The sequence below is a fragment of the Lepidochelys olivacea genome (assembly GCF_965140295.1).
Source record: "Lepidochelys olivacea isolate rLepOli2 genome assembly, chromosome: 16".
Classification (NCBI taxonomy): domain Eukaryota; kingdom Metazoa; phylum Chordata; order Testudines; family Cheloniidae; genus Lepidochelys; species Lepidochelys olivacea.
This window is the reverse complement of record NC_140426.1, coordinates 22,223,691-22,250,323: the sequence shown is the minus strand read 5'-3', so window position 1 is coordinate 22,250,323 and position 26,633 is coordinate 22,223,691. Positions and strand designations below refer to the sequence as shown.

General features: G+C 46.3%; 2 protein-coding genes across 2 annotated transcripts in view; one reads left to right on the top strand and one right to left on the bottom strand.

The window, feature by feature from the left end:
- The window catches only part of TMEM250 (transmembrane protein 250), a 7,789-nt gene extending 5,453 nt beyond the window's left edge, over positions 1 to 2,336 (bottom strand). Inside the window, exon 1 of the mRNA XM_084650469.1 lies at positions 2,146 to 2,336. The gene's annotated coding sequence lies outside the window, so the exon portion shown is untranslated. The remainder of the gene's footprint in view (positions 1 to 2,145) is intronic.
- The window catches only part of LOC311532156 (uncharacterized protein), a gene marked incomplete at its 5' end in the record, with an annotated part of 26,701 nt that extends 68 nt beyond the window's left edge, over positions 1 to 26,633 (top strand). Inside the window, 4 exons of the mRNA XM_084650379.1 lie at positions 2,647 to 3,119; positions 16,118 to 16,269; positions 22,712 to 22,798; positions 23,690 to 26,633. Coding sequence (XP_084506505.1) covers positions 2,647 to 3,119; positions 16,118 to 16,269; positions 22,712 to 22,798; positions 23,690 to 23,989 — 1,012 coding nt within the window. The 3' untranslated portion in view covers positions 23,990 to 26,633. The remainder of the gene's footprint in view (positions 1 to 2,646; positions 3,120 to 16,117; positions 16,270 to 22,711; positions 22,799 to 23,689) is intronic.

Sequence of the window (26,633 nt, the reverse complement as noted above, 5' to 3'; positions counted from 1 at the left end):
AGTCTCCTAGGCAATCAAGCTGGCACATTTTATTCTCTCTTGCTATAAAGGGTGCTCATGATGAAAATGCTATAATTACCTCCTATAACACCAACTCTACTAGAATCACACTAGATTAGGTCCAGTGTTGTTTAATATATTTATTTGTGATCTGGAAAGGGAGGTAAACAGTGAGGTAGCAAAATTTGCAGATGACACAAAATTCTTTAAGTTAGTCAGGCCCACAGAGGCTTGCGAGGGACTTCAGAGGGACCTAAACAAGCTTGGTGAACGGGCAACACAACAACAAATGAAGTTCAATGTAGATAAATGAAAAGTAATGCACACTGGAGGGGAAAATTATACTCCTCATACACCTTGCAAGATTCTAAGTTAAAACTATCAATTCAGGAAAGGGAGCTGGGTGACACCGTGGCCAATGAAGACCTTCGCTTGGTGTGCGGCTGTGGCCAAAAAATCAAACACGATGTTAGGATGCATAAGGATTGAGAGAGAGAATACAGCGAGTATTACAATGTCATTCTGTAAATCAATGATGTGGTCTCATCTACAATATCATGCGCAGTATTGGTCACGCCCGCCCCCCCAAAAGGATAATCCAGAATTAGGAGTTCAGAAAAGAGTGACGAGAATGATCAATGGCCTGGAAAAATGCTCAGCTGAAAAGAGATTTACAAAACTTGGATTATTTACCTTACAAATAAAGAGGGAACATGAAAAAAAAACTGTATAAAATAATGATAGCAGATCAGGAGTTAACAAAATTTTGGAGAGATAGTAAACCTCATGCTTTTTCTAATTTGAGAGATTAGGAGACGGGCAGATATTCCCACATGTACCTAATACGAGGTTTCTTACACCTTCCTCTGAAGCAACTGCTGCTGGCCACTATCAGATAGGAGACTAGACTAGATGGGCTGTGGGTGATCCAGTCTGGCAATGCATATATTCCTATAAGTATATACATATATAGACATACACCATTATATGTACACATGGACACCAAACAACACGCTATACGCACACACATATTTGGCAGAGCACACTCACACCATCAAAGAAGCTTCTGCGAGATGAGGAACCAGTTTGGTGCAGCCACAGATCACAACATAGCACTGGACAGAATGACATTTCCTAGCAATAACCTGATATCAGAGCAACACAGGCTACTGCAATACCCATCCAGAGAACAAGCAGATGTGGGCAGGGCCACCTCCCTTAGAGAAGGATTAACACACAGTACACACACATACATACACACACCTTACCCAATCTACTATCCCAAGGCCCTACCGATTACCTTCCTCCACATCCCTTTGCTCCCATCTCTTCCTCCCCTCCCTTTTGCATTCTCTCTGTGGCCCATGCCCTCCTCCCAACTATGGGGAGATAGGATAGAGGTCTATAAAACCGTGAGTGGGGTGGAGAAAGCAAATAGGGAAGTGTTATTTACCCCTTCACATAACATAAGAACCAGGGGTCACCAGATGAAATTAAGAGGCAGCAGGTTTAAAACAAACACAAGGAAGTACTTCTTTACACAAGGCACAGTCAACCTGTGGAACTCCCTGCCGGGGGATGTTGTGAAGGCCAAAAGCATAACTGGGTTCAAAAAGAGAATTTGATAAATTCATGAAAGGGAGTCGTGTGTAGCTTGAGAGCCTACCTCTCTCACCAAGAGAAGGTGGGCCTGTAAGAGGTATTACCACCCCCACCTTGTCTCGCTGATATCCTGCGCGGGACACAGCTACACCAGCACTGCATACGCAGAGGAGGGGTCCACAAATGAGACGCAAGGCGGGTGAGGTAATATCGTGTACCGGCCCGACTTCTCTCGGCGAGCGGGTCGGGGGGAGGCACTGGGCGGGTCCCAGCCGAACCCCAGGGGGAAGAGGTGGTTTCGCAGGAGGGGTAACCCACACTCGAAGGGGCCGCTCAAGGCGGCGTGGTCAGTTAACAACACTGCAAAGGCCCACGGGGGGCAGGGACGCAGCCCCGTGCTCCCGGTGTCCCTCGCCTCTCACTGCCAGGAGCTGGCAGCGGCCGACAGGCGGCGGGTCACTGGGCGATCGCCCTATTCTCTCCCTCGGGGGCACCGGCCTGCCCCGCTCGCCCCAGCCGCCGCACCCTGGCGCTGACACTCACCGCGCTGCCCATGGTCCCGGGCCGAGTGGCCGCCGCTACTGGGGACAGGTGTCCCGGGCCCGGGGGGGGCCCGGGCCTGAGGTCAAGCGCTGCTATGCGCATGTGCGGGCCAGCGGCGCTCGGGGCTCCAACCGGTACCGGCCGAGGCGACTGAGGAGGGGGGGGAGGTTGCTGGCGCGAAATGATGATGTCATCATCGAGCGCCTCGCCTCCCTGAGGACAGCCGCAGAGGAGCCGCGAGGGTGGGGGAGCCTGTCGCCCGGGCAACGGGGGAGGGACAAGAACAGGCGGGGCGGGGCAAGGGGGTTTCACCCAGGGGAGTGGGGGGAATAATGGGGGAAGGGAGGTTTGGGGTAACGGGATGGGGAGTGGGGCAATAACGGGCGGGAGGGGATAAGAGCTTGGGGGCAATAACGAGGGGAGGGTAATAACGAGGGGGCAGCGCTGGCGCGAGCTGTTGCCCCCCGTTTCTCGCTATCCCATTCCGGGGCTGCCCCCCAGTTTCCGCTCGGCAGAGGACAGCTGGTCCCCGCCCGCAGGGGAGCGGCGGCGGTTGATTAACGGCCGCCCAGAGCCGCAGCGTTTGGCCCGGGGGGGGGTGGGCGCCGCCGCCGCCGATGCGCGAGCTCGGGGGCCGGCGGGCGGGACCGAGCGAGCGAAGCGCCGAGCTGGCGGGCTCGCCTCCCCTCTCCCGGGCTCTCTTCCCGGTAGGGGGACAGCGCCGGGGGAGCCCGTCGGCACCAGCTGCTGGGGCCCCCCGGCCCCTCAGCCGCCTGAAGCGCTCCGCGGGGCTGGCGCGGTTGTTGCAGGAACGGAACCGCTGGACGCTCAGGCGCGGGTCGTGTTGTGTACTTTCCCCTGGGCGAGGGCTCGAAGGGCGCCGCTGACCAGGCAAGAGGCTGGAGGCGAAGCCACTGGCTCAGTGGACTCTAGAGATCCGCGGAGAAGGTGGACCTTTCCCAGCCTTTGGAATGGTTGGTTAGTTACGCCTCGGGATTGTTGTATTTTCATAATTATCGAGCTCTGTTTACAGATACATGGATACAAATAACCCTGAGCCGCGTCTTCCCCACTTCAGTCAGTGAAGTCGCACCGGGGTGCATTTAGCCCCGTCTCTTTTTTCAGTTGCACCCAGCCCAGCCTTTCCACCTCCTTCAGTGAACAATTTGAAATGAGCTTTCGGTTTTCTCTATACATTCGCCTCTGAAACGTTTCATTACTAAATTTTTATTTAGCCAAAACTGTACTGTGGGGAATTGTCAAACGAAATTTCAACAGCAATAATATTATGTTTCCTCCTGTGGATTTGTGTGCAGTGTTATTTCGGAAGTTCTTTTAAATAAAAATACTCCAGGCTCCTGATCAAAACAAGATGCATGCAATGCTCTTTCAGACCCCACTCTGGCATAGATAAAGAAGTATGTACCTAATCAGTGACTACTAGAATAAAATGTATTTGGACTTCCCAGGATCTTTCCTTATGCTTGTAGTTCTCATGTGTTTGTGTAGGCATTTGGTGGAGCAGGGCCAAGAAAAACAGAATTTGTCAAACAGCAGCAAAACATTTTTTTTCTAGAGTGATCCCACTGGACAACATATTTGGCTAAATTTAGATTAAATAAAATGTAATTTCTTAAAACATACAATACCACAGCGTGATAGGAGAAATATATCAGCCAAAACAGGTAGATTTGATTTTTTCAAAGACGGGTGGAACTCTGTCCTATGGGCTCTATTCTGACCTTTCATATTCTCACAAATAGGTCTTTGTATTCACAATACAACTTGTAGAGGGCCAAAGGGTGCCTGCTATAAGTCTTCCCCCCTCCCACTGTATAACACTTCTTACAATTAGGAGTTTTAAAATTCATGTATGGATATGGGGAAAAAACATTCCTCCTCTTAGTATGAAAGAGCCAGATCATGCTTTTCAGCTGTCTATGTCAGGATATTTTTTAAATGAAAGTTTCACAATGTTGCTACAGTTACTGTTGCTGCCATAACAGTGGTGGGAGTGCTAGTGTAGGCAATGATCCGAAGACTGCTGCCATTTTAAGTAGTGTGTTGTGTTCAAGCTGCTCAATGTATGTCTGCACAACATGGTGCTTAAGATAGTGGATGCCAGTGCTTTGGGGGCAGGGATCATCTCATTGTCTGTGTTTGTACAGCGCCCAGCACCGTGGGGCCTTGGTTTATGACTGGGGCTACTAGGTGTTACTGCAATACAAATAAATAGTAGTAATAATAATACATTAGCACTCCCACTCTTGCTGTCTTTGATGATTTTGTAACAGTGGTAGCAACCCCATGACATTTTTAGGGGGAAAAAATGTAGACATGATGTTCCCTGTGATAACCCTTAAGAGGCAACAGATAACTCAAATTTAAATTAATGGAGTTTCTAACATGTAGTGCTGTTAGGGGGAGAAGGGGCAGAGAGGGAATTGCCCACATCCAAAGAGAGCAATAGGTGTACCCTTTCCAGTGAATTGATATCCACCTGGCCCCATAGAATCATAGGACTGGAAGGGACTTTGAGAGGTCATCTAGTCAAGTCCCCTGCACTCATAGCAGGACTAAGTATTATCTGGACCAGGGGATCTCAAACTCCAATCACTACGAGGGCCACATGAGGACTAATACATTGGCCCGAGAGCCGCATCACTGACACCTTTTCATATAAAGAAAGATACAAAAGCCTGGCCCCGCCCCCACTCTGCCTCTTCCCATCCCTTCCCTGCCCCTATTCCAACCCCTTCCTCAAATCCCCACCCCTGCCCCACCTCTTTTCCACCTCCTCCCCACTCCCTCCTGGAAAGTGCTAAGCGCTGCCAAACAGCTGTTTGGCGGCAGGAAGCACCTGGAGGTAGGCAGAGGAGCGGGGATGTGGCACACTGGGGGAAGCGGGTGGCGGGGGAGGGGAGCTTGGCAGCCGCAGGAAATAACTCTGGTGGGGGTGGGAGCTTGGTGGGCCACAGCAAATAACTCTGCGGGTTTCAAACTCTGTGTTTGAAACCCCTGATCTAGACCATCCCTGACAGGTGTTTGTCTAACCTGCTCTTAAAAATCTCCACAACTTCGCGAGGCAATTTATTCCAGTGCTTAACCACCCTGACAGTTAGGAGGTTTTTCCTAATGTCCAACCTAAACTGCCTTTGCTGCAATTTAAGCCCATTGCTTCTTGTACTGTCCTCAGAAGTTAAGGAGAACAATTTTTCTCCCTCCTCCTTGTAACAACCTTTTATGTACCAAGCACGGCTCCATCAGGAGCAAACTAGATAGAATATTAAGTAGGATGCTACTGCTTAACTTGTCCTAGCATATAGAGCCACTCAGAAGTGTCAAGCATTACAAAGATCATGACTGAAAAGCCATTTTCTAGTAGATTAGGCCCAAGATTTGATCTACGTTAAACCACAATACATTTAAGCACAGATTCAGTCCAGTTCATCCTGTGATTTCAAGAACTGACCAACGTGCTGTGGCCTGGAAGAAGGCCTTCAGAAGTAGGGCAGTGTCTTGGCCTGGTTCCAGATGGTGTCTATGTGCAACTGGAATGGTCAGAAGAAGTTTCTATATTAAAAACAGTAGGAAAAGAAAATGTCTTCCCTACTATTTTCTCTAGTCTTAACAAAGGAACTACTTTCCAGTATGGAAGGATACAAAACTCACATCAGTCCCCTGTAAACATTAAATAATAATAATTTGAGCCATGTGCAAGCCATGATCCCAGAAAAGCTGAGAGAGTATTGACTAAGATGGCTGCGTCATATGAGACAACGAGATACAGTTATGTTGGCCAAAGAGTACAAGATCTAGTAGTCTTGGGAAGACCAAGAAAAAGGTGGTCTGAGATGGTGAAGGAGTACATGAAGAAAGTTGGTGTCAGCTTGGAAGCCACACTCGACAAGAACACTTGGAGACAAAAAACAACAGCCACAGACCCCAATTAATGGAACAAGGCAAAGAACAAGAAAAGTTTGAGCCACCTGCTAATACCAATAAGCCATGCCAGTCATTAGAGGTTACAGCCACACTGCATAGGCTGTTGAAAGCACAGGACCAATATCAGTGTACAATAACTTACAAATGCATATACTGTCTTGTGGGTTATTGCAATATTCTCTCTATTTTCTGTCTATACTGGAGACTATTTTTAGCCTGCATATAGGAAGAGAGACAAGGGTTCCTGATGTATGCTGTGGGAAAAAGTATACCAAGGGTAATAGGGCAGCCTTATATTCCTAGAAAATTGCCCTTTCTATTTCTCCCACATACCTTCTGGTGGGACGGAGAAGAGGAGATGCAAAGTTCACAGATTTTTCCAATAGCACAAAACTGGAAACATCTGTTCAATGACTAATATTAGCAAGACAGCAGCCTTCCATTTACCTCCCTCGGTCATTCCCTGGAATTAACTCTCAGGAACTGGAGCCCACAGTGAGGGAACGAGAGAAGTAAAATTCAGCCAAGCTAGTGCATAACAACAAAATTATGAAAATAGATTTGTCCCATCTGAGTCTTGGTTTCCCATCTTCTGATCTGGAAAATGCTGGGGCTGCTGCTGAATCCAAGTGCTGTAGGTGGGGTGGGAGATGGCAGTCCTCCTGATGTCCAATAGCAGCCCCTCTGTCTGATTAAGAAATGCCTTTGATAAATTCTAGAAATGTCCAGTCCTCAGACAATTCTACTGAGCAACTATAGGAATCAAAATGGAATGAAAGCAGAAGGGGTAACCCCTGGCAGCAGCCACATCAGTGATGTATTTAAAATGCAACTTTTTGTTTTTCAGGTCTCAGTTACAAAAAGCAGACAGTAGGATCCACTTTTCTACTTGTGGTATTCTGGCCACTTTGCTGTTTAAATGAATGAGTGTCCTCATAAATATAATGTCCTAGGGCCAAGTGGGAATTGAAGCTTTGATATTCAAAGAGATAAGAGATCAGATCTTAAACAAACACTCCTGAGTTCAGTCCAAAGAGAATCCATCCACACGCACTTTGGTGAGGCTATTGGTTGTATTTCTTTCCTGTGCTAATTTTACTAAAGACAGAACTCATATTCCTGATGATTGAACAGTTTTGTGTTGACAGGATTGAAGATTTGTGATGAAACTTATCATTGGCCCCGAGAGCAGGCCATTAGTACTAGTCAAAGTGGCCGGCTAGCACTGATATATTTTATGGCATGCTTAGAAGACAAACATACACATTTATATGTCACTTGTTGCAATATAAATGCTAACTTGTACTTCTTTCAAAACTTTTAATGAATTGTACACATTTCCAAAGATTTATAGCGTGAACCGAATGGCTCAAAATATTATTTTAAACATATTTGTCACTTTGGCAACAGAACAAAAAAAAATCTGGAAGATATTGCATTGAGAAATAAATCATAAATATACGCATCTTAAAAGAGTTTATTTTGGTCATTAATAGTTGATGCCCCCCCCCCAAGTGCAGGATTTAAAGTTAAATTATGCAAAATCAAAAACAAACCTTATAATACTTAATCAAACATGCATAAAACTGTCAGGGCCAAATAAATTCTCTCAATTAACTTGCTTCAGATTGTGATTGCATTTACTAATTTAATCAACACTAGAATAATTTGGAGGCTGAGTAATGATGAATTACTATGGTACTGCACATTAAGGGACGTTAAGGTAGTGCACTGAGACAAGAATCCAAGAAATGCTTTCTAGGTTGAGAGGAAAGAAAGTAACAGTTAAGATGCCACAACCCTTTTGTAATGGAAACAATTTCTTTGCTATAATTTCTTCTGGAAAATTGTTTCTATTGAAGATTTCAAATGTCTATCAAGGAGGCACACTACTTAGATAAAATTACTGTCTGGTATGTTAATCTATATGGTTGTCTCCTTTATTTTATTTAAGGATGAACTAAAAAGTGAAATGTTTCATGCGTTAGTGTTGGCATTTGCTCTGTTTTTGAATGATTTTATGGGTGTGGCCTGGTGGTCTGAGCACCAGACTAGACGCCAAGAATTTAGGAGTTCTAATTCTGGTTCTGATACTGTCTCTCTTTGGCCTTGGTCATGTCATTTAGGCTGCATCTACAATGGCAAAATTGGAACCTGTAATTCTCGATTGGAGGAGCTCTTCTGCAGCCTCATAGCAACAGGCCTGACTCTTGTCTGTGTAATAGCTTCCCCCTTGTTACCGCTGATTAGAGTTGTGTCTGATTTCTGCTACTATAAGCAAGGCTGTAGACCCTGTTTTTCAGAGGTGCTAAGCATTCACAGCTCCATGTGAAGGAAGGGAGAGCTGTGGCTGCTCACGTTTCTGAAAATCAGGTCCTTAACTTGTTGCCTGTTTCCCTAGCTGTAAAATACCTCCCTCTCAGAGGTGTTCTGAGAATGAATTAATCTTTGTAAAGTGCTTTAATATGAAATATACTCTCTCCGGTGGTTACCCTTAAAATTTTTCATCTTTCTTTTGTAGCAAGGATCATGCCTTCTTACAGTTGTACAGCACCTAGCACATTATGGGCACTACTGGAATAGATGAATAAATAATAACAAATACTAACTAAATAATAATATACTACCACTGTATCTCCTGTACCAAGAAGTGAATCCAGAGTGAGGGCTTCAGAATTTGACTCAGAGACGCAAAGGGCTACTCTTAAAAGTTGGACCAAATTATGAAGGATTAAAAAAACAACAACCTAGTCATCATGGCATGTTCCAGACCAGTTCTCCCTGCAGATTGCCAGCAGTACCTTTAATTACTCTTGAACCTCAACAGCACCTCATCTAAACTTCATTGTATTGAAAAGACACCGTCTATGAAGGTGAAATACAACAAATGAAGGAATTTGTATTAAAAGAGATTTAGGGTCAAGTCTGGACCTTAAGTGTTAGATGTAATCGATCTTCCCTGCAAATCTAAAATGTAAGAGTCTGCAAAATATGTTTCCTTTTATTTAGGGCTGTCAAGCAATTAAAAAAATTAATCACGATTAATCGCACTGTTAAACAATAAGAGAAAAGTATTTATTTAAATATTTTTGGATGTTTTCAACATTGTCAAATATATTGATTTCAGTTACAACACAGAATACAAAGTGTACAGTGCTCACTTTATATTTATTTTTATTATAAATATTTGCACTGTACAAATAAAAGAAATAGTATTTTTCAATTCACTTAATACAAGTATTGCAGTGCAATCTCTTTATCATGCAAGTTGAACTTACAAACGTAGAATTATGTACAAAAAATAACTGCATTCAAAAATAAAACAATGTAAAACTTTAGAGCCTACAAGTCCACTCAGTCCTACTTCTTGTTCAGCCAACCGCGCAGACAAACAAGTTTGTTTACATTTGCAGGAGTTAATGCTGCCCACTTCTTGTTTACGTCACCTGAAAGTGAGAACAGGCGTTTGCATGGCACTGTTGTAGCCAGCATTGCAAGATATTTATGTGCCAGATGCGCTAAAGATTCATATATCCCTTCATGCTTCAGTCACCATTCCAGAGGACATGCGTCCATGCTGATGACTGATACTGTTTGATAACGATCCAAAGCAGTGCAGACCAACACATGTTCATTTTCATCATCTGAATCAGATCACATCAGCAGAAGGTTGATTTTCTTTTTTTGGTGGTTCGGGTTCTGTAGTTTCAGTGTCGGAGTTTTGCTCTTTTAAGACTTCTGAAAGTATCCTCCACACCTTGTTCCTCTCAGATTTTGGAAGGCACTTCAGATTCTTAAATCTTGGGTCGAGTGCTATAGCTATCTTTAGAAATCTCACATTGGTACCTTCTTTACTTTTTGTGAAATCTGCAGTGAAATTATTCTTAAAATGAACAAAATGTGCTGGGTCATCATCCAAGACTGCTATAACATGAAATATATGGCAGAATGCAGGTAAAACACAGAGCAGGTGACCTACAATTTCCCCCCAAGGAGTTCAGTCACAAATTTAATTAATGCATTATTTTTTTAAAAGCGTCATCAGCATGGAAGCATGTCCTCTGGAATGGTGGCCAAAGCATGAAGGGGTATACCAGTCTTTAGCATATCTGGCATGTAAATACCTTGAAATGCTGGCTACAAAAGTGCCATGCAAATGCCTGTTCTCACTTTCTGGTGACATTGTAAATAAGAAGAGGGAAGTATTATATTCTGTAAATGTAAACAAACTTGTTTGTCTTAGCGATTGGCTGAACAAGAGGTAGGACTGAGTGGACTTGTAGGCTCTGAAGTTTTAAATTTTTTTAGTTTTGAGTGCAATGATGTAACAAAAAAAATCTACATTTCTAAGTTGTGCTTTCACGACAAAGGGACTGCACTACAGTATTTATATGAGGTGAACTGAAAAATACGATTTCTTTTGTTTATCATTTTTACAGTGCAAATATTTATAATAAAAATAATATAAAGTGAGTACTGTACACTTTGCATTCTGTGTTGTAATTGAAATCAATATATTTGAAAATGTAGAAAAACATCCAAAATATTTAATAAATTTCAATTGGTATTCTATTGTTTAACAGTGCTATTAAAATCGAACACCCTTGCCTTGCCTCCTGCCATGCCCTCCTCTGAGGCCCCGCCCCTTCTCTGAGGCTCCGCCCCCACTTACTCCATTCCCCCCCCCCCGTCACTCGCTCTCTCTACCCTCACTCACTTGCTCATTTTCACTGGGTTGGCTCAGGGGATTGGGGTGCGGGAGAGGGTGAGGGCTCTGGCTGGGGGTGTGGACTCAGGGGTGGGGCCAGAAATGAGGAATTCAGGGTGCTGGAGGGGGCTCCAGGCTAGGGCAGGGGGTTGGGATGTGGGAGGGGGCTCCAGGCTGGGGGGTGGAGCAGAGGGGTTCAGAGTATGGGAGGAGCTCTGGGCTGAGGCAGGGGGTTGGGTGTGGGAGGGGGTACAGGCTCTGGGCTGGGGGAGCAGGTTCCAGGGTGGGGCCTGAATTAGGGGCTCTGGGCTGGGGCAGGAGGTTGGGATGCGGGGTGGGGGGTGCATGTGGGTTCTGGTGTGGGACCGGGGATGAGGAGATTGTGGTGCAGGAGGGTGCTCTGGGCTAGGTCTGAGGGGTTTGGAAGGCAGGAGGGGGATCAGGGCTGGGGCAGAGGGTTGGGGCGTGGGAGGGGGTGAAGGGTGCAGGCTCTGGGCAGCGCTTACCTCAAGCAGCTCTTGGAAGCAGCAGCATATCTTCCCCTCCTCCCCACCCCCCTGTCTCCTATGTGGAGGCGCGGCCAGGTAGCTCTGTGCGCTGCCTGTCTGTAGATGCTGCCTCTGTAGCTCCCATTGGCCACGATTTCCGGCCAATGGGAGCTGTGGAACCGTTGCCTGGGGCAGGGGCAGTGTGCAGAGCCCCCTGGCTGCTCCGATGTATAGGAGCCGGAGGGGGGACATGCTGCTGCTTCCAGGAGGTGTGTGGAGCCACGGCAGGCAGGGAGCCTGCCCTAGCCCCACTGTATCGCCGACTGGACTCTTAATGGCCCGGTCAGCAGTGCTGACTGGAGCCACCAGGGTCCCTTTTTGACCGTGCGTTCCAGTCGAAAACGAGATGTCTGGCAACCCTAACAGCAATTTGTGGCTTTTCGAGGGCTGCTGTGACTGTCTGTGGCCAAGCAAGCTTGCAAAGGGCTCCATTTGTAACACTCCTGGACTACAGACCCCAAGGCAAATGGGAGCGCATCAGGGTGGGTTTACATCTGTTAGCTAATGAGAATGCTGCTTTGCTCCAAGGGTTTTCACTTGCTGTTGGAATTATTGACTGATCAGAGTGTCCAATCCACACTTGCTCTTTGGGGCTGGTTTTTACTTCGCCAAGTTTGGCTGCATTCTGGTTAGTATATCTGGCAACAGTCAGTTTTTGCTCCAGATCCCCAAGTTTATGAAGGGGCAAAGTTCAGTTTTACCTCCTGCAAAAAAAAATAGTGTAATGAAAAGCACAGCTTGCCAGCCAGAAGTCATTCCTGTGCTCAGCATGAGGCTTTCATCCATGGATCTAAAAGTGCATTAGTAGCAGTAATGAGCTAGGTTTCCTAGCACCCCTGTGAAGCTGGGATTATCTTTGTTTTACGGAGTGGGAGGCTGAGGGACGGAGATGTTAAGACCAACATTTTCCCCTAGTGGCCTCTGGTTTTTGGATGTCCAGACCTGAGACTGATTTTGAGGAGTGCTGAGATCCAACAACTCCAGCTGAAGTCATCGGGCGTTTCCCACTCCCCCCCCCCCCCATTAATGTAGCCTGCCTCAGAGTCACAAGCTGCCTGTCCTCACAGTCCAGGTTCCATTCCCACTCATCCTGCCCATACCTCTGCTTCCTTTCCATACTACTCCTTCACTCTGCCCAGATCTCTGGCCAACCGCTCCCTTTGCATCCTTCTCCACTCTTGCTTTTGCATTGTCTTCTGCGATGCCCCTTATTCCTGGAATAGCATCACGCTCCTTAGCCTTGTCTGCCCGGTGATTTTCATGTACCATTGATGGAGCTAACCTAGTAGTAGGGCAACAAGGGGAGAATTTGAGAAGATACATTGTAGACATAGCAGTAGTGAGCCAAGCTAATTGCACTGGGAAATATCCTTTTATTAGTGCATATTTCCCTCTAGAAAATAGTTCCCCAGAAGTGAACTGGGCACACTCAAATACAGCAACAGGCTCCTCCAAAAGAACACACAGCAATAACACTTCAATACTTTAAAGCACCTTTCATTGGAGGGTCTCCATTCACTCTTCATCCATTCATTAGTTCAGTCTCCCTGAACCCTGCAAAGGAACTGCTCTTGTGCCCCTTGCATAGCTCTATCAGTTTAATCTGTTTCGAAGATGCCCTCTGAGTGCCATCTTGGCAAAACGAACTTGCACAATGAATCAGTGGCAGAACTCGGATTTGACACCTGATGCCTCCCCCATCCCTACACTAGTAGGGATGTCCAGGGCATTAAGCACTTGCATTGGTATTTCCAGTATTCCGATCTGTGTTTACGTTTTTCACGAGCTTTGTAATGCCTTGGGGAACATGCCCAGCATGGGGTTGGTGCTTATACTGGAAACACTTTGAGGCAGGGACTGTCTTTTTGTTCTGTGTTTATACAGCACCTAGCACAATGGGGTCCTGGTCCATGGGTGTGGCTCATAAGTGCTAATGGAACTCAAATAAATCAGCAGCAGCAGCAGCAGCAGCAGCTAAATAATGATGATAATTAATGATTACATTGGGAGTCACTTATAGGGATGAAATAACATGAGATCTGGTCCTCTCAGGTGGTTTTAACCCCTAGATGGTGCAAATATTTGTGATGAGACTCAATCTCACTTTATTTTGTCCTCATAAACATCTCCTGTAGCAAAAACAGCCAGTGAGAAACACAAACCCAGATACAGAGGTTGATTCTAGCCTTCACCTCCAGGGAATACTCCCTCTGTACTTCAGGTGTTTGAATGGTAGACATTTAGAACCACATGGTTGCTTTCAAATGTACAAAACCGAATATGGTTTTCTTCCCATCAGCTATACCTGGCAGAGATAAACCACAAGTCCTGGCTTTGGTGTGTCAGATTTTGAGATCTTCTAGTGGATCTGTGGGGTGTGGCACATCCCGCATTTCAAGGTTTAGTCCAGTCACCTTTGGAGAGGGGCAGGACCCCTTGCAACTTGGGATTGCGAAAGCATCTAAGGATGCTCTGATTCTCCCCCACCCAAAGCTAATCAATAAGGTCATCTACTCTGCATCGGATAAATGTCAAATTTAGAGATAGCATTAATTTTCCTGAGATCAATAGAAATCAGGATATGCCCATATTTCTTAAGCATCATTATGGGAGAGCATCAGTCAGTGATTGCTCTTACCTCTTGCTGTTATTGCTCATGGTAGCATCATTTTCAGCACTGGAAGTTTCAGCGTCTCAGGAATCCTGGAAGGAGGCTTTTGATTAGGGCTGGGCAAAAAAGTGAATTTATTTTTTCCCCATGAAAATTTGAAAAAAAAAATTCTGACAGAACAAAAAACCCAAACTAAAAATAAACAAACAGACAAGATTTTTTTTTTTGAAAACGAAACTTTTCCAGTGGGAAAAAGGGGGATAAAATGGCGGGGGAGGGGGGAAAGGGCAAACCCTTACTGAAATTTGGAACAGTTCAGTTTGAACTTTTTGTTTGTTTTTTGCTGAAAAATTTCAAATGAAATAAAAAAATGAAACTTTAAATTTCATTTGAAAAGCCATTTGTTAGGGGGCTTATTCCTTCACCCACTCACTTCCGTGGTCCTTCTCGCATGAACAGAGAGCAACAATACCCGAAATCCAAAGGTGCAAACAATTCTATATTTATTGGGGTGAACTTCCAGCAAGCATGATTACAGTTTCCTTCCTTAGTATCCTCCTTCCCAGCTCTGACACCACAGAGCCTTACACCTGTGTCCCTGTTCCCATTCCTGCCCTTAGCCAAACATGATTCCAATTTCCCCAGCCCCATTCCCTGTTCCCATTTCCCCTCTTTAGCAAAATATCCAATTTCCTTACCCCATTCCCTGTTCCCATCTCTCTCACCCACACACCCACCCCCTCCCACCCACTCACTTCCTCATTGACTACAGATTATATAGTAAAACTTGAGTTCTGCTTAGCTATACCTTAACCAATCATTTTCCTGAAATTTAACTAACCAATCCTAACATATTGTAACACGATTATGTAACCAATTATATCCCACCACCTTAATTAGTTTACACTGAGCAAAATTAATTATACAGCAGACAGGAACAATCACAGAACCAGAGAGATTATACAGACAAACAATAGCAAAGTGGGAACTATAATGACAAAACAATACAGAAGTGAGGATTTCACATCCCAGCTATTGATAAGTGAGTTCTTGCCAGACAGGATGCTATCAAACTAAGTTTCCTTTTACATTTTCTAGGCACTTCCCTTTCTCTGGAGGTGATAGGAATACAGTCCTGTCCTGATAGTGCCTAACAGCCCAATAGCACCTTATTTCAGTGTGACTAGTTTGGAATGTGAGGATGTGACTGTTCACTTCCTAGCTTATGGCTGCCTCTGCTGCTTAGCCAGAGGCCTTAGCCTAAGAACAGGGCCTCAGACTGTCACAGTGAGAGAAGGCCCTTACACCAGCAGACAGTGATTTTGATTCTTTCTTTTATACCTCTAGAACTAGCCAAGTGATAAGAATACACCTAAATTCTTAAAGTACAGGCCTTTGCAGACAGGCCTGAATATCTTTATCCTAACATCATTTGCCACTGAAAATTTTTTTCATGGGAACATTTTCTTTCAACCCTACTTTGCATAGACTAAAGTTTGTTTTCTCCATTGGTGTAAAAGGTCACTGTTATTTTACCAGTAATACACAATTTAGCATGTACTTTGCATCTCCAAAAGCATTTAACAAGCATCAGACCCGGCTCACTGTTGGCAGAAGCCAGCGTAACTTAGCTGAGGTCAGTGAAGTTGTGCTCAAGCCAGCAGTGAATTTATCCCATTAACTAATGAATCCAGATAGGCTGATGTTGCTATTTCCACTTTGCAGCTAGGGAAACTGAGGCAGGAAATGATGACGGGAGTTACCCAAGGCTACACAGTGGATCAGTGGCTGAGCTGGGATTAGAACTGAGAGATTCCTGATTCCCAGTGTTTTGCTCAAGTTGGTAACAGAGATGGTACCAAGCTTCAAAATTGAGATCCAGATTGCAAAGATCCAAACATTCAACTACCAAAACAAGACGCTTCACTGTACGTGCTTCTCCCCCTGGGGAGAGGATGAGTGAACAACACAACATGGCAGATGTTTGTCACACTGCTTAAAGCACTGCTGGAGGCTCTCGGATACTACGGGGATGAATATGATATAAGAACGTATAAAGAATAGAATAGAAAAGTTTGGGAGTATTTGGGTCTGAGATTTTCAATCCATTATAGTTCAAACCATTAGAGAGTAGGGACTAATTGCAAAATTTCTGTCTAGATGCAGTTTGGTTTCTCAAATCTGGTGTTGTTTGGATCCTGGGTTTTGGTCTATTTCCTATCAGTAGGCCACATTTGCCTTTGTTCCTGGATATCGAAACTGCAGAACAAAAACCCTACCAACGACTTTTGACAGAAGTTCTCCCTCCATGTGTAAGTTTCTCCCCTTTTGACTTCTCCAAGATCACGATCTTTATGTTACCAATGCCGTAAATATTTTCAAGAGGCTGCACTACCATGTGTATAAGGGTATGTCTACACTACGAAATTAGGTCGAATTTATAGAAGTCGGTTTTTTAGAAATCGGTTTTATATATTCGAGTGTGTGTGTCCCCACAGAAAATGCTCTAAGTGCATTAACTCGGCGGAGCGCTTCCACAGTACCGAGGCAAGCGTCGACTTCCGGAGCGTTGCACTGTGGGTAGCTATCCCACAGTTCCCGCAGTCTCCGCTGCCCACTGGAATTCTGGGTTGAGATCCCAATGCCTGATGGGGCTAAAACATTGTCGCGGGTGGTTCTGGGTACATATCGTCAGGCCCCCGTTCCCTCCCTCCCCCCGTGAAAGCAAGGGCAGACAATCATTTCGCGCCTTTTTTCCTGAGTTACCTGTGCAGACGCCATGGCACGGCAAGCATGGAGCCCGCTCAGGTAACCGTCACCCTATGTCTCCTGGGTGCTGGCAGACGCGGTACAGCATTGCTACACAGTAGCAGCAACCCCTTGCCTTGTGGCAGCAGACGGTACAGTACGACTGGTAGCCGTCATCGTCATGTCTGAGGTGCTCCTGGTCGCCTCTGTGAGGTCGATCAGGAGCGCCTGGGCAGACATGGGCGCAGGGACTAAATTTGGAGTGACTTGAGCAGGTCATTCTCTTTAGTCCTGCAGTCAGTCCTATTGAACCGTCTTATGGTGAGCGGGCAGGCGATACGGACTGCTAGCAGTCGTACTGTACCATCTTCTGCCGAGCAGCCATGAGATGTGGATGGCATGCAGTCCTTCTGCACCGTCTGCTGCCAGCCAAAGATGTAAAAGATAGATGGAGTGGATCAAAACAAGAAATAGACCAGATTTGTTTTGTACTCATTTGCTTCCCCCCTCCCCTGTCTAGGGGACTCATTCTTCTAGATCACACTGCAGTCACTTACAGAGAAGGTGCAGCGAGGTAAATCTAGCCATGTATCAATCAGAGGCCAGGCTAACCTTCTTGTTCCAATAAGGACAATAACTTAGGTGCACCATTTCTTATTGGAACCCTCCGTGAAGTCCTGCCTGAAATACTCCTTGATGTAAAGCCACCCCCTTTGTTGATTTTAGCTCCCTGAAGCCAACCCTGTAAGCGCCCCTCCCAGCGTCAGAGCCATGGAAAACAATAGGGCATCTGAGAGTGCTGTCCAGAGCACTCACAATGGAGCACTCTGATGGGGCTAAAACATTGTCGCGGGTGGTTCTGGGTACGTGTCGTCAGGCCCCCGTTCCCTCCCTCCCTCCGTGAAAGCAAGGGCAGACAATCATTTCGCGCCTTTTTTCATGAGTTACCTGTGCAGACGCCATACCACGGCAAGCATGGAGCCCGCTCAGGTAACCGTCACCCTATGTCTCCTGGGTGCTGGCAGACGCGGTACGGTTTTGCTGCACAGTAGCAGCAACCCATTGCCTTCTGGCAGCAGACGGTGCAATACGATTGGTAGTCGTCCTCGTCGTGTCCGAGGTGCTCCTGGCCACGTCGGCTGGGAGCGCCTGGGCAGACATGGGCGCAGGGACTAAATTTGGAGTGACTTGAGCAGGTCATTCTCTTTAGTCCTGCAGTCAGTCCTATTGAACCGTCTTATGGTGAGCGGGCAGGCGATACGGACTGCTAGCAGTCGTACTGTACCATCTTCTGCCAGGCAGGCAAGAGATGAGGATTGCTAGCAGTCGTATTGTACCATCTTATGCCAGGCAGGCAAGAGATGAAGATGGCTAGCAGTCGTACTGTACCATCTTCTGCCGAGCAGCCATGAGATGTGGATGGCATGCAGTCCTGCACCGTCTGCTGCCAGCCAAAGATGTAAAAGATAGATGGAGTGGGTCAGAACAAGAAATAGACCAGATTTGTTTTGTACTCATTTGCCTCCTCCCCTGTCTAGATCACACTGCAGTCACTCACAGAGAAAGTGCAGCGAGGTAAATCTAGCCATGTATCAATCAGAGGCCAGGCTAACCTCCTTGTTCCAATAACAACGATAACTTAGGTGCACCATTTCTTATTGGAACCCTCCGTGCAGTCCTGCCTGAAATACTCCTTGATGTACAGGCACACCCTTTGTTGATTTTAGCTCCCTGAAGCCAACTCTGTAAGCCGTGTTGTCAGTCGCCCCTCCCTCCGTCAGAGCAACGGCAGACAATCGTTCCGTGCCTTTTTTCTGTGCAGACGCCATACCAAGGCAAGCATGGAGGCCGCTGAGCTCATTTTGGCAATTAGGAGCACATTAACCACCACACGCATTATCCAGCAGTATATGCAGCACCAGAACATGGCAACGCGATACCGGGCGAGGAGGCGACGTCAGCGCGGTCCCGTGAGTGATCAGGACATGGACACAGATTTCTCTGAAAGCATGGGCCATGACAATGCATGCATCATGGTGCTAATGAGGCAGGTTCATGCTGTGGAACGCCGATTCTGGGCTCGGGAAACAAGCACAGACTGGTGGGACCGCATAGTGTTGCAGGTCTGGGACGATTCCCAGTGGCTGCGAAACTTTCGCATGCGTAGGGGCACTTTCATGGAACTTTGTGACTTGCTTTCCCCTGCCCTGAAGCGCATGAATACCAAGATGAGAGCAGCCCTCACAGTTGAGAAGCGAGTGGCGATAGCCCTGTGGAAGCTTGCAACGCCAGACAGCTACCGGTCAGTTGGGAATCAATTTGGAGTGGGCAAATCTACTGTGGGGGCTGCTGTGATGCAAGTAGCTCACGCAATCAAAGATCTGCTGATATCAAGGGTAGTGACCCTGGGAAATGTGCAGGTCATAGTGGATGGCTTTGCTGCAATGGGATTCCCTAACTGTGGTGGGGCTATAGACGGAACCCATATCCCTATCTTGGCACCGGAGCACCAAGCCGCCGAGTACATAAACCGCAAGGGGTACTTTTCGATAGTGCTGCAAGCTCTGGTGGATCACAAGGGACGTTTCACCAACATCAACGTGGGATGGCCGGGAAAGATGCATGATGCTCGCATCTTCAGGAACTCTGGTCTGTTTCAAAAGCTGCAGGAAGGGACTTTATTCCCAGACCAGAAAATAACTGTTGGGGATGTTGAAATGCCTATCTGTATCCTTGGGGACCCAGCCTACCCCTTAATGCCATGGCTCATGAAGCCGTACACAGGCAGCCTGGACAGTAGTCAGGAGCTGTTCAACTACAGGCTGAGCAAGTGCAGAATGGTGGTAGAATGTGCATTTGGACGTTTAAAGGCGCGCTGGCGCAGTTTACTGACTCGCTTAGACCTCAGCGAAACCAATATTCCCACTGTTATTACTGCTTGCTGTGTGCTCCACAATATCTGTGAGAGTAAGGGGGAGACGTTTATGGCGGGGTGGGAGGCTGAGGCAAATCGCCTAGCTGCTGGTTACACGCAGCCAGACACCAGGGCGGTTAGAAGAGCACAGGAGGGCGCGGTACGCATCAGAGAAGCTTTGAAAACCAGTTTCATGACTGGCCAGGCTACGGTGTGAAAGTTCTGTTTGTTTCTCCTTGATGAAACCCCCCGCCCCTTGGTTCACTCTACTTCCCTGTAAGCTAACCACCCTCCCCTCCTCCGTTTAATCATTGCTTGCAGAGGCAATAAAGTCATTGCTGCTTCACAGTCATGCATTCATTATTCATTCATCACACAAATAGGGAGATGACTACCAAGGTATCCCAGGAGGGGTGGTGGAGGAGGGAAGGAAAATGCCACACAGCACTTTAAGCACAGCACTTTAAAAGTTTACAACTTTAAAATTTATTGAATGACAGCCTTCTTTTTTTGGGGCAATCCTCTGTGGTGGAGTGGCTGGTTGGCCGGAGGCCCCCCCACCGCGTTCTTGGGCGTCTGGGTGTGGAGGCTATGGAACTTGGGGAGGAGGGCGGTTGGTTACAGAGGGGCAGCAGTGGCAGTCTGTGCTCCAGCTGCCTTTGCTGCAGCTCAACCATACACTGGAGCATACTGGTTTGGTCCTGCAGCAGCCTCAGCATTGAATCCTGCCTCCTCTCATCACGCTGCCGCCACATTTGAGCTTCAGCCCTGTCTTCAGCCCGCCACTTACTCTCTTCAGCCCGCCACTTACTCTCTTCAGCCCTCCACCTCTCCTCCCGGTCATTTTGTGCTTTCCTGCACTCTGACATTATTTGCCTCCACGCATTCGTCTGTGCTCTCTCAGTGTGGGAGGACAGCATGAGCTCGGAGAATATTTCATCGCGAGTGTGTTTTTTTTTCTTTCTAAGCTTCACTAGCCTCTGGGAAGGAGAAGATCCTGTGATCATTGAAACACATGCAGCTGGTGGAGAAAAAAAAAGGGACAGCGGTATTTAAAAAGACACATTTTATAAAACAGTCGCTACACTCTTTCAGGGTAAACCTTGCTGTTAACATTACATACATAGCACATGTGCTTTCGTTACAAGGTCGCATTTTGCCTCCTCCCACAGCGTGACTACCCCCTCAACCTTCCCCCCTCCCTGTGGCTAACAGCGGGGAACATTTCTGTTTAGCCACAGGCAAACAGCCCAGCAGGAATGGGCTCCTCTGAGTGTCCCCTGAAGAAAAGCACTCTATTTCAACCAGGTGACCATGAATTATATCTCAGTCTCCTGAGGATAACACAGAGAGATAAAGAACGGATTTTGGTTGAATGCCAGCAAACATACACTGCAATGCTTTGTTCTACAGTGATTCCCGAGTACGTGTTACTGGCCTGGAGTGATAAAAGTGTCCTACCATGAAGGACGAAATAAGGCTGCCCTCCCCAGAAATCTTTTGCAAAGGCTATAGGACTACATCTAGGAGAACCGCAAATGCCAGGGCAAAGTAATCCTTTCACATGCTTGCTTTTAAACCATGTATAGCATTTTAAAAGGTACACTCACCAGAGGTCCCTTCTCCGCCTGCTGGGTCCAGGAGGCAGCCTTGGGTGGGTTCGGGGGGTACTGGCTCCAGGTCTAGGGTGAGAAACAGTTCCTGGCTGTCGGGAAAACCGGTTTCTCCGCTTGCTTGCTGTGAGCTATCTACAACCTCCTCATCATCATCATCTTCTTCGTCCCCAAAACCTACTTCCGTATTGCCTCCATCTCCATTGAAGGAGTCAAACAACACGGCTGGGGTAGTGGTGGCTGAACCCCCTAAAATGGCATGCAGCTCATCATAGAAGCGGCATGTTTGGGGCTCTGACCCAGAGCGGCTGTTCGCCTCTCTGGTTTTCTGGTAGGCTTGCCTCAGCTCCTTCAGTTTCACGCGGCACTGCTTCGGGTCCCTGTTATGGCCTCTGTCCTTCATGCCCTGTGAGATTTTGACAAAGGTTTTGGCATTTCGAAAACTGGAACAGAGTTCTGATAGCACGGATTCCTCTCCCCAAACAGCGATCAGATCCCGTACCTCAGTCCATGCTGGAGCTCTTTTGCGATTCTGGGACTCCATCATGGTCACCTGTGCTGATGAGCTCTGCATGGTCACCTGCAGCTTGCCACGCTGGCCAAACAGGAAATGAGATTCAAAAGTTCGCGGTTCTTTTCCTGTCTACCTGGCCAGTGCATCTGAGTTGAGAGTGCTGTCCAGAGCGGTCAGAATGGAGCACTCTGGGATAGCTCCCGGAGGCCAATACCATCGAATTGTGTCCACAGTACCCCAAATTCGAGCCGGCAACATCGATTTAAGCGCTAATCCACTTGTCAGGGGTGGAGTAAGGAAATTGATTTTAAGAGCCCTTTAAGTCGAAATAAAGGGCTTCATTGTGTGGACGGGTGCAGGTTTAAATGGATTTAACGCTGCTAAATTCGACCTAAAGTCCTAGTGTAGACCAGGGCTAAGACATAATTATTTAAAAAATGCAGTCAACTTCAAATGTGCAATACTTTATAGAAATTATTTGGTTAGAAGACATTCTAACGTTGAGCCACCAGGGGGTGCTCCTGCCAAAAAGATGTTCCATTCTAGGATGAGCTCTGTGCTCTGCCAACATAGATTAAAAATAGGGCCAAGTAGTCAAGAGATTGCTGGACAGCAGTAAGCCGTTAAACATGGTTTGGGGGGGGGGGTTCTGAGCACTGAAACTTTAATTTGCTTAGTCACCTTGGTGAACATGCTGCAAAATTCTTGAAAGAGTCTAAACTTCTGTTAAACATAAAAGACGGAAGAAAGGAAAACTGCACAAAACATTCGAGGTTAAGGACAAAGGGGTGTTCGTTCCAGACCGTTGTATTCAAGGCTTGGCAAAGTTCTTTAGAGAGTAGATATTAATTCGAGACCCTTGTTTACTAACGAGTCCTTTTTGGGGAAGAGAACAGGTTAATACTGGTGTTGGATCTTTAACACAGAGTCCCTTGTTTAAGGTTATTCCTTCTTTTGACAGACAGAGAGACGGACACAAGGCAGAAGAGGGAATAGGTAGCAAAGGTGGGGGAATTCACCTTTCTGTTTGCTGTTCATGGGAATTGATGCAGGTAGGTTGACCACAAACAGGGCTCAGCGATACACCAGTCTTGCTTCCCTGATCTGGGGATCCATCTCAGTGGTCTCCGTCTAATCCATCTCTTCATCACTGGCCCTTCTCAGCATGGGGAGAGGCTGCCTCAACCCACAGGGCTGGTGCTGTGCAGCACTGTTGATTTTGAGATCATGACAGAAGCCAAGAGAGGGACGACAGGAGGTAGATAGTGGGGGCAGGAAAGGAGCGTACAAGGGAAGAGAAACACAGCAGGAACCTTATATCTTACATTTCAGCCTGCCAGAACCCTCGCTGGTCTAGTGTCCTCACCGTGCATGTTGAAGCGTGGACAGCTCTGAGTCTCCTCCCAGTTCCTAGACCAAGGACGGAATCTGGAGCAGAGTGTCAGCCTTCCCAGAAAGCACTTTAGGTGCCTGTATCTTACCCTCCAGCACCTCGCTTGTTGTGAGCAATCCCCAAAAGCATGGTGGACCACATGGACCATCCCCTCAGTATCACAGCCAACCATTCAACTTCACTTCTGCTGCCCCCATTTGGGTGCTTTCTGCTTGCTCCAAGATCCTCCTAACCTGCAGATTTCAACTGGAGCATAGTGTTTGGGCCATATCAGTAGTCCTCTTTATTTATACAAACTCAGCCTCTGTCTCTCTCTTTTCTATCAACATATATTGTTATCAGTTTGTTCCCTTTACCATATATATAATGCAAGGCTTAAAAAATCAACTTAGACTTGCAGGGGTTCTCAAACTGGGGGTTGTGACCCCTTAGGGGGTCGTGAGGTTATTACGTGGGGGTCGCGAGCTGTCAGCCTCCATCCCCTAACCCCGCTTCACTTCCAGTATTTATAATAGTGTTAAATACTAAAAAAATGTTTTTTTATTTATAGGGGAGGAGGTTGCATTCAGAGGCTTGCTGTGTGAAAGGATCACCAATACAAGAGTCTGAGAGCACTGTGCTAAATCCTGATTGTTACAACATCACATACAGGAATATTAGGAAGGTGAAAAGAGCTCTCCCCTGGCTCTTGCTGGGAAAATTATTTTTAATCCTTGACCCCTTTGGCAGGCTACATTTTGGCCTCACATACACAGGTGAAATCTACACAGGCTACAGGCAGAATTCAACCTGCAGCTTAGGAAAATGCTATGCTGCTTTGTGTAAGGAACCTTACCTAATACATTTTTGAGACACGAGATGGGTGAGGTGATCTCTTTTATTGGACTGTCTATGGAGCTTGAAAACCTCTCTCTTTCTCCAGCAGAAGTTGATCCAATATTAGTTACAATGTCACCAATCTTGTCTATAAAGTGCAGCAGATCTTGAATCCAGGCCCCAGTGTTGCCAGGCAGCAGCCACCACCCAGCCACAACTGTAATCAGCTTGTGCCTCCTATCCACAACCCGCTGCGGACATAGACCACAGGAAGTCCCACCTCCAGGGGTTTGAAGACAGCAGCCTCATGGTGCTTGATTTGCTCCCCACCCTGTATAAACCCAAGGGGCGCTCCAGGAAGCGTCCAGGTAGCAATGCAGTTGAGTAGCTAGCTGCCGTGATCACCCTGCAGTCCCTGTTCCCAAACTCCCAGGTCAAACCCTAGAACACCCCCTGATACTTGGTATTGACCCTCAGCCTGATCCCCAACCTGTCTCCAGCTCTGCCATTCAGCTTGACCCTCAGCCTGACCATTGACCCCGATACTAACTCCGAACCCTGCAGGTTGTTCCTGCAACTGAGCTTCTGTACTAGCCCCACGTACCTTGGCCCCGGACCCTGGCGTTGTCTCCCTCGTATAGTGGGACTTACATGGCTACAGCAATTACATAGTAAAGTTCTGTCACTTAACATATTTCAGAGTCTCTTTGACTTTATTTATGTGCAGAACTTCTGTGTGTGGGGGGATGGGGAACATTTTAGAAACCTCATTATACTCAAAGTCCTACAATAAAAGTGGTCAGGAAAAGGGAAATAGAAGATCCAGTGCACCAGTTTAGAAGGCAAAAACTTCTCCAAATGTACCTATCTTTAATACCAGGGGCTGAAGCTGCAAACACAGGCACATGTACGTTTTTACTGACAAGTAATATAGTTGAATTTAGTGGAACGACTCACATAGGTAAATTTACTCCCATGGGAGAGCAAGGACAAGAGCTGTCCCTAAATGTTAAACCTCAGCTGCTAAGACTGTGTCAAAGTTTGGATCCAGATACAAACGTTGCAGCTTGGGTGCAGTTCTGCAACGAAGAAATAACCATTTTATTTCAAACACTTCCATTCAACCCCCACAACTACTCTGGGATTGTGCATCATAATGGAATTTTAAAAATCTGAAATTTGTTTTAAAAAATCTCTTCCCCCCCCATTTATGCTGTGCTGTTGTGTTTTTCAAAGAAGCCTAAGGGAATGAGATGCCCAATAAATGTAGGTGGGAATTAGGTGTCTAAATCACTTAGACACCTTTGAAAATCAGTCTGCAAGTGTAAGCATTATTTTATACAGGACCTCAAATGCTTTGCACATGGAGTAAGTAGTTATTATGCTCATTGTATAGATAGGGATACAGACACAGAGATGTTAAATGATTTGCTATGAAGAGACAGGGAATAGAACCCAGGTGTCCTGAGTTGAGCTGCATGAAACATCTGCAGCGTTACCCTAAACTGCAGGGTATTGTTACACACTCAGAACTCAAAGCAGGCTTATTGGAAGGTGCATGGATCTTCACACCAAACCTGGGGCTGGTTTGAAAAGAAGTGAGACTGATTTTATGGTTTGGCACCAAGTTGCTAGGCCTGACTCTGCACTTATACACCCCAAAGTTTAGGGTGTCCAGCTCTGGGGTGCTGATTTGGCCCAATATAAAGACAAGTGCCATTTATAAGTGCCTTTGAGTGAGGCGTTCAAACTGCCCATGCTTTCAGGGTGTTTGGATCCAGGTATACGCTCAGGCCTGTCTCTAACTGGAAATTACACATTCACAGTTTTGCCATAAAATCAGATTAAAAGTAACATTTTGGGCTGAGTTTTGATGTGGGATTTGTTGAACTTAACACTCGAAGCAAATGCCAGGGCTCAGCAAACCTTACATGGATGAAGACTGACAGAAGTGACCGCACATACCCCCATGAAGGGAAAACACAGAGTTTCACACAGGGCTAGACTTGATACTCCTGTACTTACCACTAGACATTTTGACCCCATATAGCCGGACAAATACCACAAGCATCTCTCTGGTGATTGGGGCTCTCAGTCCATGTTGATCCAAACAAAGGAGAGAGATGTAATGGTAGATCAAGTCATCTTAATAACCAAACCACCAAATCATATGAGAGAAAGCACCTTGCTGCTGAAACAGCAAGCTTCAATTGGCTCAGCTCATTTTTTGAGGTATTTCAGGCAGATTCCTGCTTGCGGACTGTAAATGTCCTTTCTGGTATAACATCCTCATTTTAAACACACGACAATGGAAGGTTTACTCATCCGAGCCTCACTTATTTTCTTGCAATTGTTCACAGCTGATCAACTCTTAAGATGCAACATTTTGTTAGTGAGAGCTTGGAGAAGACAAAACCCCCCAAACCCTCATCAATCATCCCCTGCAGCTCAAGTTACAATTAGCAAGTTCTATTATTTTAGGAATGACACTTGTAGCACAGAGCAAACCACAGCATACCTAATATTATAATACTGCACGTAAAAAAGGGAAAACTTGAATTGCATTAGCATTGCATTAGGTTCCCTTGACTTTTTATATTGGCACTTGTGAGTTATTTATGAATTCATTTATTTACAAGGACATCCCTTTCTGCATTCAGTTGCCATGGTTGCTTTAA